This window comes from Piliocolobus tephrosceles, chromosome 1 (assembly GCF_002776525.5).
Source record: "Piliocolobus tephrosceles isolate RC106 chromosome 1, ASM277652v3, whole genome shotgun sequence".
Taxonomy (NCBI): domain Eukaryota; kingdom Metazoa; phylum Chordata; class Mammalia; order Primates; family Cercopithecidae; genus Piliocolobus; species Piliocolobus tephrosceles.
The window spans coordinates 2,930,521-2,945,679 of NC_045434.1; the positions used below are offsets into that span (position 1 = coordinate 2,930,521).

At 39.3% G+C, this 15,159-nt stretch overlaps 1 protein-coding gene across 1 annotated transcript in view; it reads right to left on the bottom strand.

The window, feature by feature from the left end:
* KIF26B (kinesin family member 26B) overlaps positions 1–15,159 on the bottom strand; it is a 186,779-nt gene that overhangs the window by 54,875 nt on the left and 116,745 nt on the right. The window contains exon 7 of the mRNA XM_026455095.1: positions 3,041–3,200. Within this exon, the coding sequence (XP_026310880.1) occupies positions 3,041–3,200 (160 nt within the window). The remainder of the gene's footprint in view (positions 1–3,040; positions 3,201–15,159) is intronic.

A 15,159-nucleotide genomic window follows, 5' to 3' on the forward strand; every position in this document is an offset into this window, starting at 1 on the left:
AGTGGGGTGTCTGTGTTTTGGGGGTGGGGGAAGGAAGAGAAGATGGAATTTGGTTTTCTAGTTTTGTTTCTATTTTTCTTCCCCTGTAAGTGAGCAGGAGGAGTAACAGGAAACGCAAGGGCAGGAAACTTCCCGTTCTCTAAGGAACCCATTGCAAAGACAAGGTTTGACACCCTGAAGGTGTTGAGTATGCTAACAAAATGCTGCATAATGTGGCTTCAGAGGCCGATGGAATTGATACCAGAAATCTGGGCCTTCCTGCTGTGCTGGGCTCCCCTGCCGTGTGGAGCAAAGGCAGCTCCGACTTGAGAGAGCTTGATGAGAAGGGGGCGTGGGGGCCTGTCAAGGCCTCTGAAGCTGTGAAAAGGGAGGCAGTTTGATCCCGCCACCGACTGGCCAGGTGATTTGAGTAAATCTTCACCTTATCTTTCTGTACTTCAAAAGAGGACGGTTTCTAGTTGATGAATCACTTTGTAAATGTAAATTTGCGGATGCTAAATATTGAATCTAGGCTGTGGCCCAGATTCGGAGAAAACATCACGGCAAGGGTCTTTTTAAGATCACGCACAATAAAGGGCATTAAGGACACTGAGGGGTGGCCGAACAAATGCACCGGCCAGTGGATGTTTCCGGGAGGACAGTGCTGGCTGGACAGCCAGGCCGCCATGTTTCCGGCACCAGGCAACCCAGCAAGGTCTCGATGAGGTGTGTTAGGCAGGGCAGGGCAAGGACAGCTGGTGAGTCTGTACCCACGCCATCAATAGCTCAACCAGGCCACGGGACAGCTCCACGATTGGGTCTTGTGCTGACACCGCATGGATGCTAGTCTGTGCTTGAGACACAGAACACTTTAATGATCACTCTCTCGGTGCCACAATAGAAGGAAGGGGATTCCTGGAATGAAGGCAGGCAGCTGTCTGCAGGGACTGGTGAGTGCAGGTGTCTCCCAGGAGCGCAGGTGGCCCGGTGGCAGGGCCAGCATGTTAAAAATATGCTTAATTAACGACAGGCTTGAACAATTCATACAAATTTTTTCTTTTCTTTTTTTTTTTTTTTTTTTTTTTTTTGAGACAGGGTCTCACTGTTGCCCGGGCTGGTGCAGTAGCGTGATCTCAACTCACTGCAGCCTCTGCCTCCTGGGCTCAAGTGACCCTTCCACCTCAGCCTCCCAAGCAGCTGGGACTACAAGCATGCAACACCACGCCCGGCTGATTTTTGTATTTTTGTAGAGACAGGTTTTTGCCATGTGGCCCAGGCTGGTCTCGAACTACTGGGCTCAAGCAATCCTCCCTCCTCAGCCTCCCAAAGTCCTGGAAATATAGGTGTGAGCCACCACGCTGGGCCATAAAAACAATTTTTAATGTTTCCCTACTCATTTATAATAAAACCCAACTCTAACTAAGTTACTTTAAATTAAAAATAGTTTCATGTTTACATGCATCTATGTTCTCACCATCAATTCAACAACTATTTATAGAAATTACAAAAGCATGTCGCCCTGCAGAAACAGTGGAAAACCTGTAAGTAAAACATGTCATCGATGACCTCCTAATAAGGTGCAATTTGGAATTTTATTTACACCATGATCTATGAAGTTATGACATTAACAGGCATGATTCTCGTTTTATGGAAACCAGTGAGGGCCAGTAACTCTTCCCTTCATCTCCAACTCCAACGGTTGCCCTCCCCTGCCCTTTCTCCCCGCCAGTTGAATTTATTCAACTACAGAAATGACATCAAATGAAACTCTATAATTCTTCAACTTAAAAATTTTTTCCTATAGAAAAGTGTTGTTACCACAGCTGGGAAAACCATTTCTGGGTTTATCCAACTAGGATTCCCAATTTCTAGAAATGAGATGGACAGGATTATAACCCCCATTTAAGCTCCTAAAGTCAGTCCATAGGGTTGAGGGAAAGAAAAACTCCAGCACTCATCCTGAATCTCAGTAATTATAGAATACACTGCTCGACTTTTTCCTCCCACACAAGTAACTTAGGTTTTGTAGGATTTTTACAGATGAAACCATGAATCCACATACAGTTAGTTAATCCTCATGGCAACCTTGTAAGGTCAGTGTTTTTTTCCCTTTAAATAGGTGAGGATAGGCTTGACCAGATAGGTGTTACCAGACTTTCATCATAGGTTATTGGCCATAGTGTTCTAAATTCTACAATAAACTTTTATACATGTTTTATCATTTTGAGCCTTATATTTCTGTGATGTAAGTAACATGTATAGCTTTAGCCCTCATTTTAGGAAGAATGAAGGTTCATGCAGCTAGTAAGAGGCTCAGCTGGGCTTGGCAGAAGCCTGGCCAGCCAGTCAATGGCCCACCACCACACGGTCCAATGAGTGCTTAGTTGGGGTGATGGTGGTGGAGTGGCTTTGTCTCCCAGACATAGGAGCGGCTGTAATTTCATTGTCTTGGAGCAGCAATAAAGAGACAGGAAGGATCCTGGAAGTGACTAAACATTTGCTTGGGAAGGCGGGTGCTAATTCTCCCAGCTTTCTAAACTCCCTAGATGGGGCTGCCACATAAAATACATGACACCAGGAGTGTCCCACGCAATGTTGGGGTGCATACTTATAATACAACCTTATTTGTTGGTTATCTGAAATTCGAATTTGCCTGGATATCCTATATTTTTTTGGTTGAGTCTGGTGGCCCCACCCCTAAGGGTAAGCCAGTCTTCCACCCTCATTTTCATCACTATGCAACAGGCGCATCTTTCTTATGGTGAAAATAGCCCACCCCCTTCAGTTGCGAGTGGAGAACGCAACTGAGATAATTTCCTATTTTCCTCTAATTTGAGCAGCCTCAAGTTAGAACTGGAATAGATTTAAGTATTTCCAAAAGTTTTCAATGTGGGAGATCATGCATTACACAACTGTTAGCTAAGGCTGGTCTCTGGCACTGAACTTAGAATGGGGTCCAGGCTGTCCTTCTGTGGCACACCTCTCCCCCAGATGGCACTGAGCCAAGCGTCCCACACCACGCTTACCCCCACCGCATTCTTTGAGTAGAAGAGTCACTTACTTGTATGGAATGTGTTTGCTGCCATTGACGAGAGCCAGGATGACATTGCCCAGAGCAGACAGCGAGAGGCATAGTCCCGAGCCTCCTTCTCGGTTTTTGCTCAGAGCTTTCACACAGCTGCCGAGATCAATGAGATGCAGGCGGCTGCGACCTCCAGACACTGCCACATAAGAGAAGATAAAAGAGAAACGGTTAAGTTCTGACAAACACTCATCTGTTCTTCATGTAGCTCCTTGGGAAACCTGAGGAAAAATGAAAAGGAGGAGTAAAAGGTTGAAGTTCATGACCTACTAGGAAATCCCAGCAAAATCATGCTGGGGTTGCAAATAGCATTGGTCCTCTTAAATTCTTTTCACCACACACCACTGACCTTCTAAAGTCTACTGACATTCACACTGCAGATAAATGAATTCAACGAATTCTTGCAGGTTGAACTGAATGAGATTTTGGAGAAAATAAATGTCTAATTATAGGAGGCTACATTTCTACCTAAATGCCATTTGAACAGCAGAATTCTGAAACTCATCAAGTTAAAACCTGAATGGCTCATGAGTGATTACCAGCTTTGGTTGATCATTATACAGAACCCAACCTAAAGCTCAGCCAGGAATCAGGTTGCAAACCAAAGGCAAAAATCAGGAAGAAATAACAACCAGGTGCAGAGACAGGGAAGACCCAAATATTTGCTGAGTATCTGCCAAGTGCCAGGTGCCGTACAAACATCAGCCTCGTTCAATTCCCATGATAAAATCATAAGCTACATACTATTATCCTTTCTGTATTGATGAGAAAATAACAGTTCAGAAAAGTGAAGTAACTTGCCCATGAGTACTTCTGCTGCCGAAGTACCGGGAGACCAAGGCGGCAACAATTTACAAGACAGAGTACTGCAGAGGAAAGAACTCTAGAGATTAGCAGAAGGTCCGTCAAGGGTTCAACTGAGTGCTGATCAGCACATCTGACATAGTTTGGATGTCTGTGTGCTCCAAATCTCATGTTGAAATGTGATCCTCAATGGTGGAGATGGGTTGTCCACCCCCATGGCCCAAACACCTCCCAGCAGGTTCCAACACTGAGAATCACAGGCCTCGTGTTGAAATGTGAGCCTCAGTGTTGGAGATGGGGCCTGGTGGGAGGTGTTTGGGTCTTGGCGGTGGAACCCTCGTGAACAGCTTAGTGCCCTTCCCATGGTAATGAGTGAGTTCTTGCTCTTTCACTTCGTGCAAAAGCTAGTTGTTTAAAAGAGGCTGGCACCTGCCCCATTCTCTGTCCTGCTCTCTCCTGCCGTGTGACATGCCAGCTCTCGTTTCACCTTCCACCATCATCGTCAGCGTCCTGAGGCCTCACCAGAAGCAGATGCTGGTGCCATGCTTCTTGTAGAGCTTGCAGAGCTGTGAGCAGCATAAGCCTCTTTATAAATCACCCAGCCTCAGGTATCCTTTTACAGCAACGCAAAAGGGACTAACACAACATTCATGTGAGAAAACTGTTCAAGGCTCAGACATTAACCACTTAAGACGACTGGAGATTGTTTAAGTTTACGTATGTTATTCGCAAAGCCAGGAATCGTGCCACTTCCTAACAGCCAGCCTGGAAAACTTCACGATTCACAGGGCATTGGGTTGAACACCCAGAAGTATTTTCCATACTTAACCACAGACTGAGCACTGACCTGATCCCATCTAACACATATTAAAAGCAAAACAAAAAAGAAATGATCAAACTGTTTCCAAGTAACACAACTGCATTCTAAAACAAAGCTTAAGAATAGTTACAAAGTAAAGACTCGGGAAAATGAAACTCATAATGAAGAGATCATTGAAACTGACCTAGAATTAGCATAGATGTTAGAATTGACAGAAGCAGCTATTTATTAAAAGTTATTTCATCTGTATTTCAGACGTTCAAAAAGTTAAGTAGAAACATGGAATATATATTTAAAAAGACACAAAACTGGCCGGGTGCAGTGGCTCAAGCCTGTAATCCCAGCACTTTGGGAGGCCGAGACGGGCGGATCACGAGGTCAGGAGATCGAGACCATCCTGGCTAACACGGTGAAACCCCGTCTCTACTAAAAAATACAAAAAACTAGCCGGGCGTGGTGGTGTGCACCTGTAGTCCCAGCTACACGAGAGGCTGAGGCAGGAGAATGTTGTGAACCCGGGAGGTGGAGCTTGCAGTGAGCCGAGATTGCGCCACTGCACTCCAGCCTGGGGGACAGAGCAAGACTCTGTCTCAAAAAAAAAAAAAAAAAAAAAAAGACAAAAAACTGAACCTCTAGAGATAAAAACTACAATGTGTGAGATAAAAAAATATATACTAGATGAGATGAATGGCAGATTAGATATTGCAGAATGAAAAATCAGCAAATTTGAAGATTTAGCAATAAAACTATTCAGAATAAAGTATACAGGGGAAAAAACAACAACAACATAAAAAACAGGAAAAAAAGAGCTGTAGGACAACTTCAAGTGTCTGCTATGTGTTATTGGGGCCCCTAAAGGAGAAGACACAGAGTGTGCTACAAATAAAACATTTGAGAAAAATAATGGCTAAAAATTCCCCACATTTAATGATAAACCCATGTATCCAAGAAGCTAAGTGAGCCCCAAGCACAAATGAAGAAACTATATCAAGGCATATCATAACCAAACTGCCCAAAACCAGTGATATAAAGAAAAATCTTGAAAAGAGCTAGAGGGAAAAAAGCACATTACATATAAAGGAACAAAGATAAGGATGATGACAGATTTCTCATTGGAAATAATACAGGTGAGAAGACAGTGGAACAATGTTTTTAAAATACTAAAAACTGTCAAGTTAGAAATACACACCCAACAAAAGTATCATTCCAAAACAAAAGGGAAATAAAGATATTTTTAGACTTAAAAATCCTAAAAGAAGTCACCATAAGCAAAAACACCAGGAATATAGACAAAGGAAGGAAGAGCTTTGGAAATGATAACCACATGGGTAAATATGTAATTTTCATTACTTTAAATCTCTTTAAAAGATTATTATTAAAACAAAAATCACAATGTAATGTGTAACATATGTAAAATTAAAATTTTTGATAGCAGTAACACAAAAGTCAGAGGGGAGAAATGGAAGTATACTATTGTAAGGTTTTTATTCCTTATATAAGTGGTATAATATCACTTTAAATTAGATTGTGGTAACTTAAACTTGTATGTTACAAACACTAAAGCAATAATTAAACAATAAAAGTAATAGCTAATAAACCCACAAAAGATAGAAATTGGAACCATTTAAATGTTTAATAAATCCAAAAGAAGGCAGAAAAAAAGGAGCAGAAAGATCAGATGGGACAAACAGAGAACAGAAAAGTAATATTTTGAACCAAACTATATCAATAATCACATGAAATTGAAATAGTCTAAAATACCCTTATTAAAAGGCAAAAATCGTCAGATTGGATAAAAAAGTGAGGCACTACTATATGCTTCCTATGAGAAATGCACTTCAAATAGAAATAAACAATAGTTTAAACGTGTAAGTGTGGATAAGGCAAACAGTAACCCGAAGAGTTGGAGTGAATCTACCAGTATTAGACAAAAGAGGTTGAAGACAGTCAAAGACCTATCCCATTTATGCTAAGACCTGCAGGGAAGCATGTCCAGCACCTCCTGCTGCAGTCACGGAACTATCCTATTGATGCAGTGTCCTCCCGGGAAAGACATACCTTCAGATACAAGACTGGGCTCTCTAGCTTCTGTCCCACAGCAGATCCCAAGGGGGCCCAGTCACAGCTCCAGACCCTCTCTCTGCAGTCAGATAACTATTCTATCTGTACAGGAGCTTGCTGGGTGACACACACCCCTCTGAGCCGAGACTGAGCCCTTCAGTGTCTGTCCCACAGCAGATCCCAAGAGGGCCCGGATTCTGCTCTAGCTCCTCCTGCTGATAGTTGGGGAACTATCCTGTCTATGCAGGGATTTACTAGAAGATACATGCCCATTTGAGCCAACGTTGCAGGTATGCCAGCCTCCATTTTTTTTTTTTTGAGACGGAATCTTGCTCTGTCCCCCAGGCTGGAGTGCAGTGGTGCAATCTCGTTTCACCGCAAGCTCTGCCTCCTGGGTTCACGCCATTCTCCTGCCTCAGCCTCCTGTGTGGCTGGGACTACAGGCACCTGGCCAGCCTCCATCTTATAGCGGATGCTGAGGAGGCCCGGTCTTGGCTTTAGCTCCTCCTGTTATGGGAAAGAAACTACTCCACTTGTGCAGAGACTTGCTGAGTAACACACGCCTGTCTCAGCCAATGAGAAAGGCCCATCAGCCTCCTTCTCACAGCAGATCCTGAAGGGGTCTAGTTTCAACTTCTGCCTCTCTTGCTATAGTTGGGGACCCAGCCTACCTGTGCAGAGGCCTGCTAGGAAGTATCCTGGTCTGGGACACACCTGTGCAGAGGCCTGCTGGGAAGTATCCTGGTCCGGGACATCTGTGCAGAGGCCTGCTGGGAAGTATACTGATCTGGGACACTAGGACAGTCTTCAAGATTCAGGTCCCTGGCAGCCAGTGTTCCCACATAACACAAGTACTGTCCTTGGATCTTCCCCAGGTCCATTTGGGCCAGAAAGCCATTGTGAGACTCACAGCAAGCCTGGGAATAGAGTATCCTCCAGTGCTGAGATGACTGTGGTGATCACAGACAGGGAACACAATAGTCAGTGGGCTTAGAATCCCTGGAAGACCCTCTGAAGAAGTATAGGCACAAACAAAGCCAGACTAGGAAGACTAAAATATTTAATCTCTCAATGTGTAGCTATCATCATACTTCAAAAGCATCAAGAACATTCAGGGAAATACGATGTCAAAGGGACAAAGTAAGGCACCAAGACTGGCCCTAAAGTGATGAAAATGTGTGATCTGTCAGACAAATAATTCAAAATAGTAGTTTTAAGGAAACTCAGTGAACCTCAAGAAAGCTCAGAGAAACATCTCAGAGAAAGTTCACAGAAAAATTTAAAAAATAAAATTAAATGGAAATCCTGGAGGTAAAAAATTCAATAAATGAAATGAAAAATGCAATACAGCATAGCAGAGGAATTGGTCAAAAAGAAGAAAGGATCAGTGAGCTCAAAGACAGACTATTTGAAAATACACAGTCAGAAGAGAGAAAAAAAAAAAAAGACGAAGAAATGAACAAAGCTTTTGGGACCTATGGACCAATATCAAAAGAGCAAATATTTGGGTTAGTGGAGTTAAAGAGAGAACTGAGAAAGACAAGAGGTAGCAAGCTTATTCAAAGAAATAACACAGGCTGGGCGTGGTGGCTCAAGCCTGTAATCCCAGCACTTTGGGAGGCCCAGGTGGGTGGATCACGAGGTCAGGAGATCAAGACCATCCTGGCTAACATGGTGAAACCCCGTCTCTACTAAAAAATACAAAAAACTAGCCGGGCGAGGTGGCAGGCGCCTGTAGTCCCAGCTACTCGAGAGGCTGAGGCAGGAGAATGTTGTGAACCCGGGAGGCGGAGCTTGCAGTGAGCCGAGATCCAGTCACTGCACTCCAGCCTGGGTGACAGAGCGAGACTCTGTCTCAAAAAAAAAAAAAAAAAAAAAAAAGAAATAACACAGAACTTTCCAAACCTAGAGAAAAATATAAATATCCAAGTACATGAAGGTCAAAAGTCACCAATTAGATTCAACCCAAATAAGAAGATCCCAAGACGTATTATAATTAAACTCACAAAGGTCAAAGGCAAAGAGGGTCCTAAAAACAGTGAGAGAGTGAGAAAAAAGCAAATAACATACAACAGACATCAAATACACCTGGCAGCAGACTTCCCAGCAGAAATTTTACAGGCCAGAGAGGCAGTGAGATGATATTATTCAAAGTGCTAAAAGGAAAAAAAATGTCCCCCAAGGATACTGCACCTAGCAAAGTTACTCCTCAGAAATGAAGGAGAGATGACTTTCTCAGAGAAAACTTATCACTACCAGACCTAGCCTACGATAAATGCTAAAGAAGTTCTTAAAAGCATAGGAAAAATAATGCTAATGTGATTGTTATATTGTAATCATGGCATTTAAACCATTTATATTTTTATTAAGAAGATTAAAAGACAAAACTATGAAGAATAATAACTACAAAATTTTTGAGGTAGGCAAATTTTGATTTTGTGACATCAAAAATTTAAAATGTAGGAACAGAAGGGAATTAAAGTGTATGTGTTTTTTTCTTTTTGATTTGTTTCTTTTTTTCTGCTACAATGAAAAGTTAAGTTGGTACGACTTTAAAATAACTTGTTATAATTACAGGATGTTTTTTGTAAGCTTCATGGTAACCTAAAGCAAAAAATCTATAATTGATATACAAAAAATAAAAGCAGCAAATTAAAACATACTACCAAAGAAAATCACTTAACCACAAAAAATAAAGGAAGTAAGGAGGTACACTACATAACAACTAGAAAATAAGTAATCAAATGGCAGTAGGAAGGCCTTACCTATCAATAATAACATGGAATGTATATGGACTAAATTCTCCAAATAAAAGACATGGAGTGGCTGAATGGATTAATAAATAAGACCCAACTATATGTTGCCTACAATAAACACACTTTGCCTATAGAAACACACATAGACTAACAGTGAAGGGATGGGAAAAGCATTCCATACAAATGGAAACCAAAAATGATCAAGACTAGCTATACTTCGATCAGATAAAATAGACTTTAAGTAAAAAACTACATAAAGAAACAAAGGAAATTATTATATAATAATTCAGCAAGGAGTCAATTCTGAAAGAGGATATAATAATTATAAATATATGACCAAATAGCAGGAGATATATATATATATAGAGAGAGAGAGTGAGCGAGCGAGAGAGAGCGAGCGTGCGAGAGCGCGCGCAAATATTAGTAGATCTAAACAGGAGAGGTAGACTACAATACAAGAACAATAAGGAACTTCAACACCTCACTTTTGGCAATGGATGGATCATTCAGGCAGAAAAATCAACAAAGAAACCTCAGAATTAAACAATACTCTAGACCAAATGGACCTAACGGATATTCACAAAACATTTTACTCAACTGCTGCAAAATACACATTCTTCTCATCAGTACATGAAACATTCTCCAGGACAGACCATATGATAGGCCACAAAACATGTCTCAACAAGCTGTAAAAAGTCAAAATCATATCAACTATCTTTTCTAACCACAGCAGAATAAAACTATAAATTAATAACAAGAAATGCTGGAAACTATTCAAATACATGGAAATTGAATAACATGGTCCTGGATGACCAATGGGTCAATGAAGAAATTAAGAATGAAGTTTAAAAACAAATGAAAATGGAAATACAACACACCAGAACCCACGGGATATAGAAAAAGTAGCACTAAGGGAGAGGTCGACAGCAATAAATACCTACATTAAAAATATAGACTCCAAATATAAACAACCTAACGTTGCACCTCAATGAACGAGAAAAGAAAAACAAACCAAACCTAAAATTAGTAGGAAAAAATGAGTAAAGATGGAGCAGAAATAAATGAAATTGAGACTAAAATAATATGAAAAACCCCAACAAAATAAAAAGTTTGTTTTTTGAAAAGCAACAAAATTTTAAAACCTTCAGTTAGACTAAGAAAAAACAGAAGATCCAACTAAATAAAGTCAGAGATGAAAAAGATGACATTACAACTGATACTACAGGTACACAAAGGATCACTAGCAACCATTATGAATAACTATATACCAATAAATTGGAAAATCTAGGAAAAAATGGATAAATTCCTGGAAACATACAACCTACCAAAACTCAACTGTGAAGAAATAAAAACCTGAATAGGCCAATAACAAGTAATCAATTGAAACAGTAATAAAAAGTCTCCCATCAAAGAGAAGCCAGGGAACTGATAGATTTACTGCTGAAATCTACCAAACATTTAAAGAATAACTAATATCAATTCCACTCAAGCTATTTTTAACAACTGAAGAGGAGGAAATACTTCCAAACTCATTCCACAAGGCCGCCTGACCTTATTTGCAAAACTAAAGATAACAACAAAAGAAAACTACAGGACAATATTTCTGATAAAAAGAGGCAAAAATCCTCAACAAAATACCAATAAACAGAAGACAGCAATATATCAAAAAGACCATTCACCATAATCAAGTAGGATTCATCTCTGTGATGCAAGGATAGTTCAACATATGTAAGTCAATAAGTTTAAAACATCACATCAACAGAATCAAGGAAAAAAATATAAATTACTTCAATAGATGCTGGAAAGGTAGTCAATAAAATTCAACATCCCTTTGTCATAAAAATCCTCAACAAATTCATAGAAGGAAGATACCTCAACAAGATAAGTATCATATGTGACACGCTCACAGCTTACGTCATACTAAATAAGTTAAAATAGAAAACCTTTCACTAAGATCTGGAATAAGAAAAGGATGCTCAGCAGTGAATTATAAACTGTAATTATTCAATATAGTGCTGGAATTCCTAGCCAGCACAATAGGGCAAGGGAAAGAAATAAAGGGCATCCAAATTAGAAAGGAAGAAGTCAAATTATTCTTGTTTGTAGATGACATGATCTTATATTTAGAAAAATCTAAAGATTCCACCAAAAAACTTTTAGAATTGATAAATGAGTTTAATAAAGTCGCAGGATATAAAATAAACACACAACCTAATATTGCACCACAATGAACCAGAAAGAGAAATCAAGAAAGCAATCACATTTACAATAGCTACAAAAACATACCTAGTAAAAATTCAACCGAAGAAGTGAAAGATCTCTACAAGGAAAATTATAAAACGCCAATGAACCAATGAAAGATATTGAAGAGCACAAAAATGGAAAAATATCCCATGCTCATAGATTAGAAGAATCAATATTATTAAAGTGTCTATGCTACCCAAAGTAATCTACAGATTCAATGCAATCCCTATCAAAATACTCATGATTCTTCACAGAAATAGAAAAGAAAAATCTTAAAATTCTTATGGAATCACAAAAGACCCGCAGTAGATAAATCAATACTGACCAAAAATAACCAAGCTGGAAACATCACATTATCTGATTTCAAATTATATTACAAAGCTATAGTAAGCAAATAGTATAGCACTGGCATAAAAACAGACACATAGACCAATGGAATACAATAGAACACCCAGAAATAAATCCATGCACTTACAGCCAACTCATTTTTGACAAAGGCACCAATAACACACATTGGGGAAGGGACAATCTCTTTAATAAATGGTGTTGGGAAAACTGGATATTCATATGCAGAAGAATGAAACTAGATCTTCATCTTTTACCACACTATAAAAATCAACAGGTGTCGGAGAGGATGTGGAGAAATAGGAACACTTTTACACTGTTGGTGGGATTGTAAACTAGTTCAACCATTATGGAAAACAGTATGGCAATTCCTCAAGGATCTAGAACTAGATGTACCATATGACCCAGCCATCCCACTACTGGGTATATATACCCAAAGGATTATAAATTATTCTACTACAAAGACACATGCACACGTATGTTTATTGCGGCACTATTCACAATAGCAAAGACTTGGAATCAACCCAAATGTCCATCAGTGACAGACTGGATTAAGAAAATGTGGCACATATACACCATGGAATACTATGCAGCCATAAAAAAGGATGAGTTTGCGTCCTTTGTAGGGACATGGATGCAGCTGGAAACCATCATTCTTAGCAAACTATCACAAGAAGAGAAAACCAAACACCGCATGTTCTCACTCATAGGTGGGAACTGAACAATGAGATCACTTGGACTCGGGAAGGGGAACATCACACACTGGGGCCTATCATGGGGAGGGGGGAGGAGGGAGGGATTGCACTGGGGAGTTATACCTGATATAAATGATGAATTGATGGGTGCTGATGAGTTGATGGGTGCAGCACACCAACATGGCACAGGTATACATATGTAACAAACCTGCACGTTATGCACATGTACCCTAGAACTTAAAGTATAATAAAAATAAAAAAAAAAATCAACTCAAAATGGACTTAAATTTAAACCTGAAACTATGAAAATGCTGGAAGAAAACACTGGGGAGATACTAAAGGACATTTGTCTGGCAAATATTTTAGGGGTAAGACCTCAAAAACATACGCAATAAAAGCAAAAATAGACAAGTGGGATTACATCAAGCTAAAAAGCTTCTACACAGAACAGGAAACAACAAAGTGAAAAGATAACCTACATATGGAATATGGGAGAAAAATTTGCAAACTATTTGAAAAGGGATTAATCACCAGAATATATGAGGAATTCAAACGACTTAATGGGCCAAAACCCCCCAAATAATCCAATTAAAAATGAGCAAAAGACCTGAATAGACATTCGTCAGAAGAAGACATACAAATGGCCAAAAGGTATGTGAAAAAATGTTCAGCATCACTAATCATCAGGGAAGTGCAAATCAAAACCTTAATGAGCTATCATCTCACCTCAGTTACCATGGCTATTATCAAAATGACAGAAAACAAATGCTGGAGAGGATGCAGGAAATGGGGAATGCTCACACACTTGGTGGGAATGTAAATTAGCACAGCCATCATGGAAAACATTCTGGAGGTTTCTCAAAAAACTTAAAAGTAGAACTACCATATGATCCAGCAATCCCACTGCTGAGTATATATCCAAAGTAAAAGAAATCAGTATATCAAAGAGGTATCTGCACTCCCATGTGTATTGCAGCACTGTTCACAACAGCCAAAATATAGAATCAGCCTAAGTGTCCATCAGTGGGTAAATGAATAAAGAAAATGTGATACACACACACACACACACACACACACACACACACACAATGGAGTATTATTCAGCCATAAAAATAACGGAATCCTGTCATTTTAAGTAACACAGATGAACTTGGAAGTCATTATGTTAAGTGAAATAAGTCAGGTATGGAAAGATAAATATCCCATGTTGTCACTCTTATGTGGGAGCTACAAAAGTGGATCTCATGGAGATAGAGAGTAGAAGAGTGGGTACCAGAGGCTGGGAAGGGAAGGGCAGAGGGTAGGATAAAGAGAAATTGGTTAGTAGGCACAAACATACAGTTAGATAAAAGGAATTAGTTTTAGTATTCAATAGGACAGTAGAAGAACTATAGTTAATAATAAACATTCCCAAAAAAAAGCAAAGATCAATGTGTGAGGTGATGAATATCCCAATTATCCTAATTTGATCACTATACATTGTATACATGCATCAAAATATCATGTGTACTCCAAAAATAGGGATAACTATGATATACAATTTAAAAATGCCAAAAAGACTGAAGATGAAAAATGTTGTTAGAGTCAAAAAAGAATGTTCTATAATGATAAATGAGAATTCATTATTAAGTGGTCATAATAAAAAAATTTATGTGCTAATGTTCTAATCCATGAAGAACAATCTGATAGAACTGCATGAAGAAACAGACAAGTCTAATTATAGTTGGCAATTTCAAATACCCCCATCTCAAAATTGATATGACAAGTAGACAGAAAACCATAAGGATATCGATTTGAACAATACTATCAAATATCTACTTGACACAGAACATTCAACCCAACAATAGCAGAACAGACATTCTTTTGAAGTGCACACAAGACATTTACCAAGATACACAGTATTGTGGTCCACAGAACAAGTCTAAATAAATGTTAAGGATTCGTATCACTCAAATCATGTTCTCCGATACAATGGAATCAAATTAGAAGTCAATGTAGAACAATATCTGAAAAATCTCCAAATATTCTGCAACTCCACAACTTGGCCCCAAACAGCCTATGGTCAAGGAAAAATTCAAAATGAAAATTTTAAAGTGTTTTTAAGTGAATAGAAATGAAAATGCAACCCATCCAAATTTGTGAATATCCCTGAAGATGGGTTAAAACAAAACTTAGAGCATTAAATGCCTATATCAGAAAGCAACCACGGCTTCAAATCAATGACCTCAGCTTCCACCTTAAGAAATTAGAAAAAGATGAGCAAATTATAGACAAAATAGCAGAAAGGAAAAAAAAGCAACACAATAGCAGAAATCAATGAAACAGAAAACCAAAAACAATGGAGAAAAATCGATGAACTCAAAAGTTGGTTCT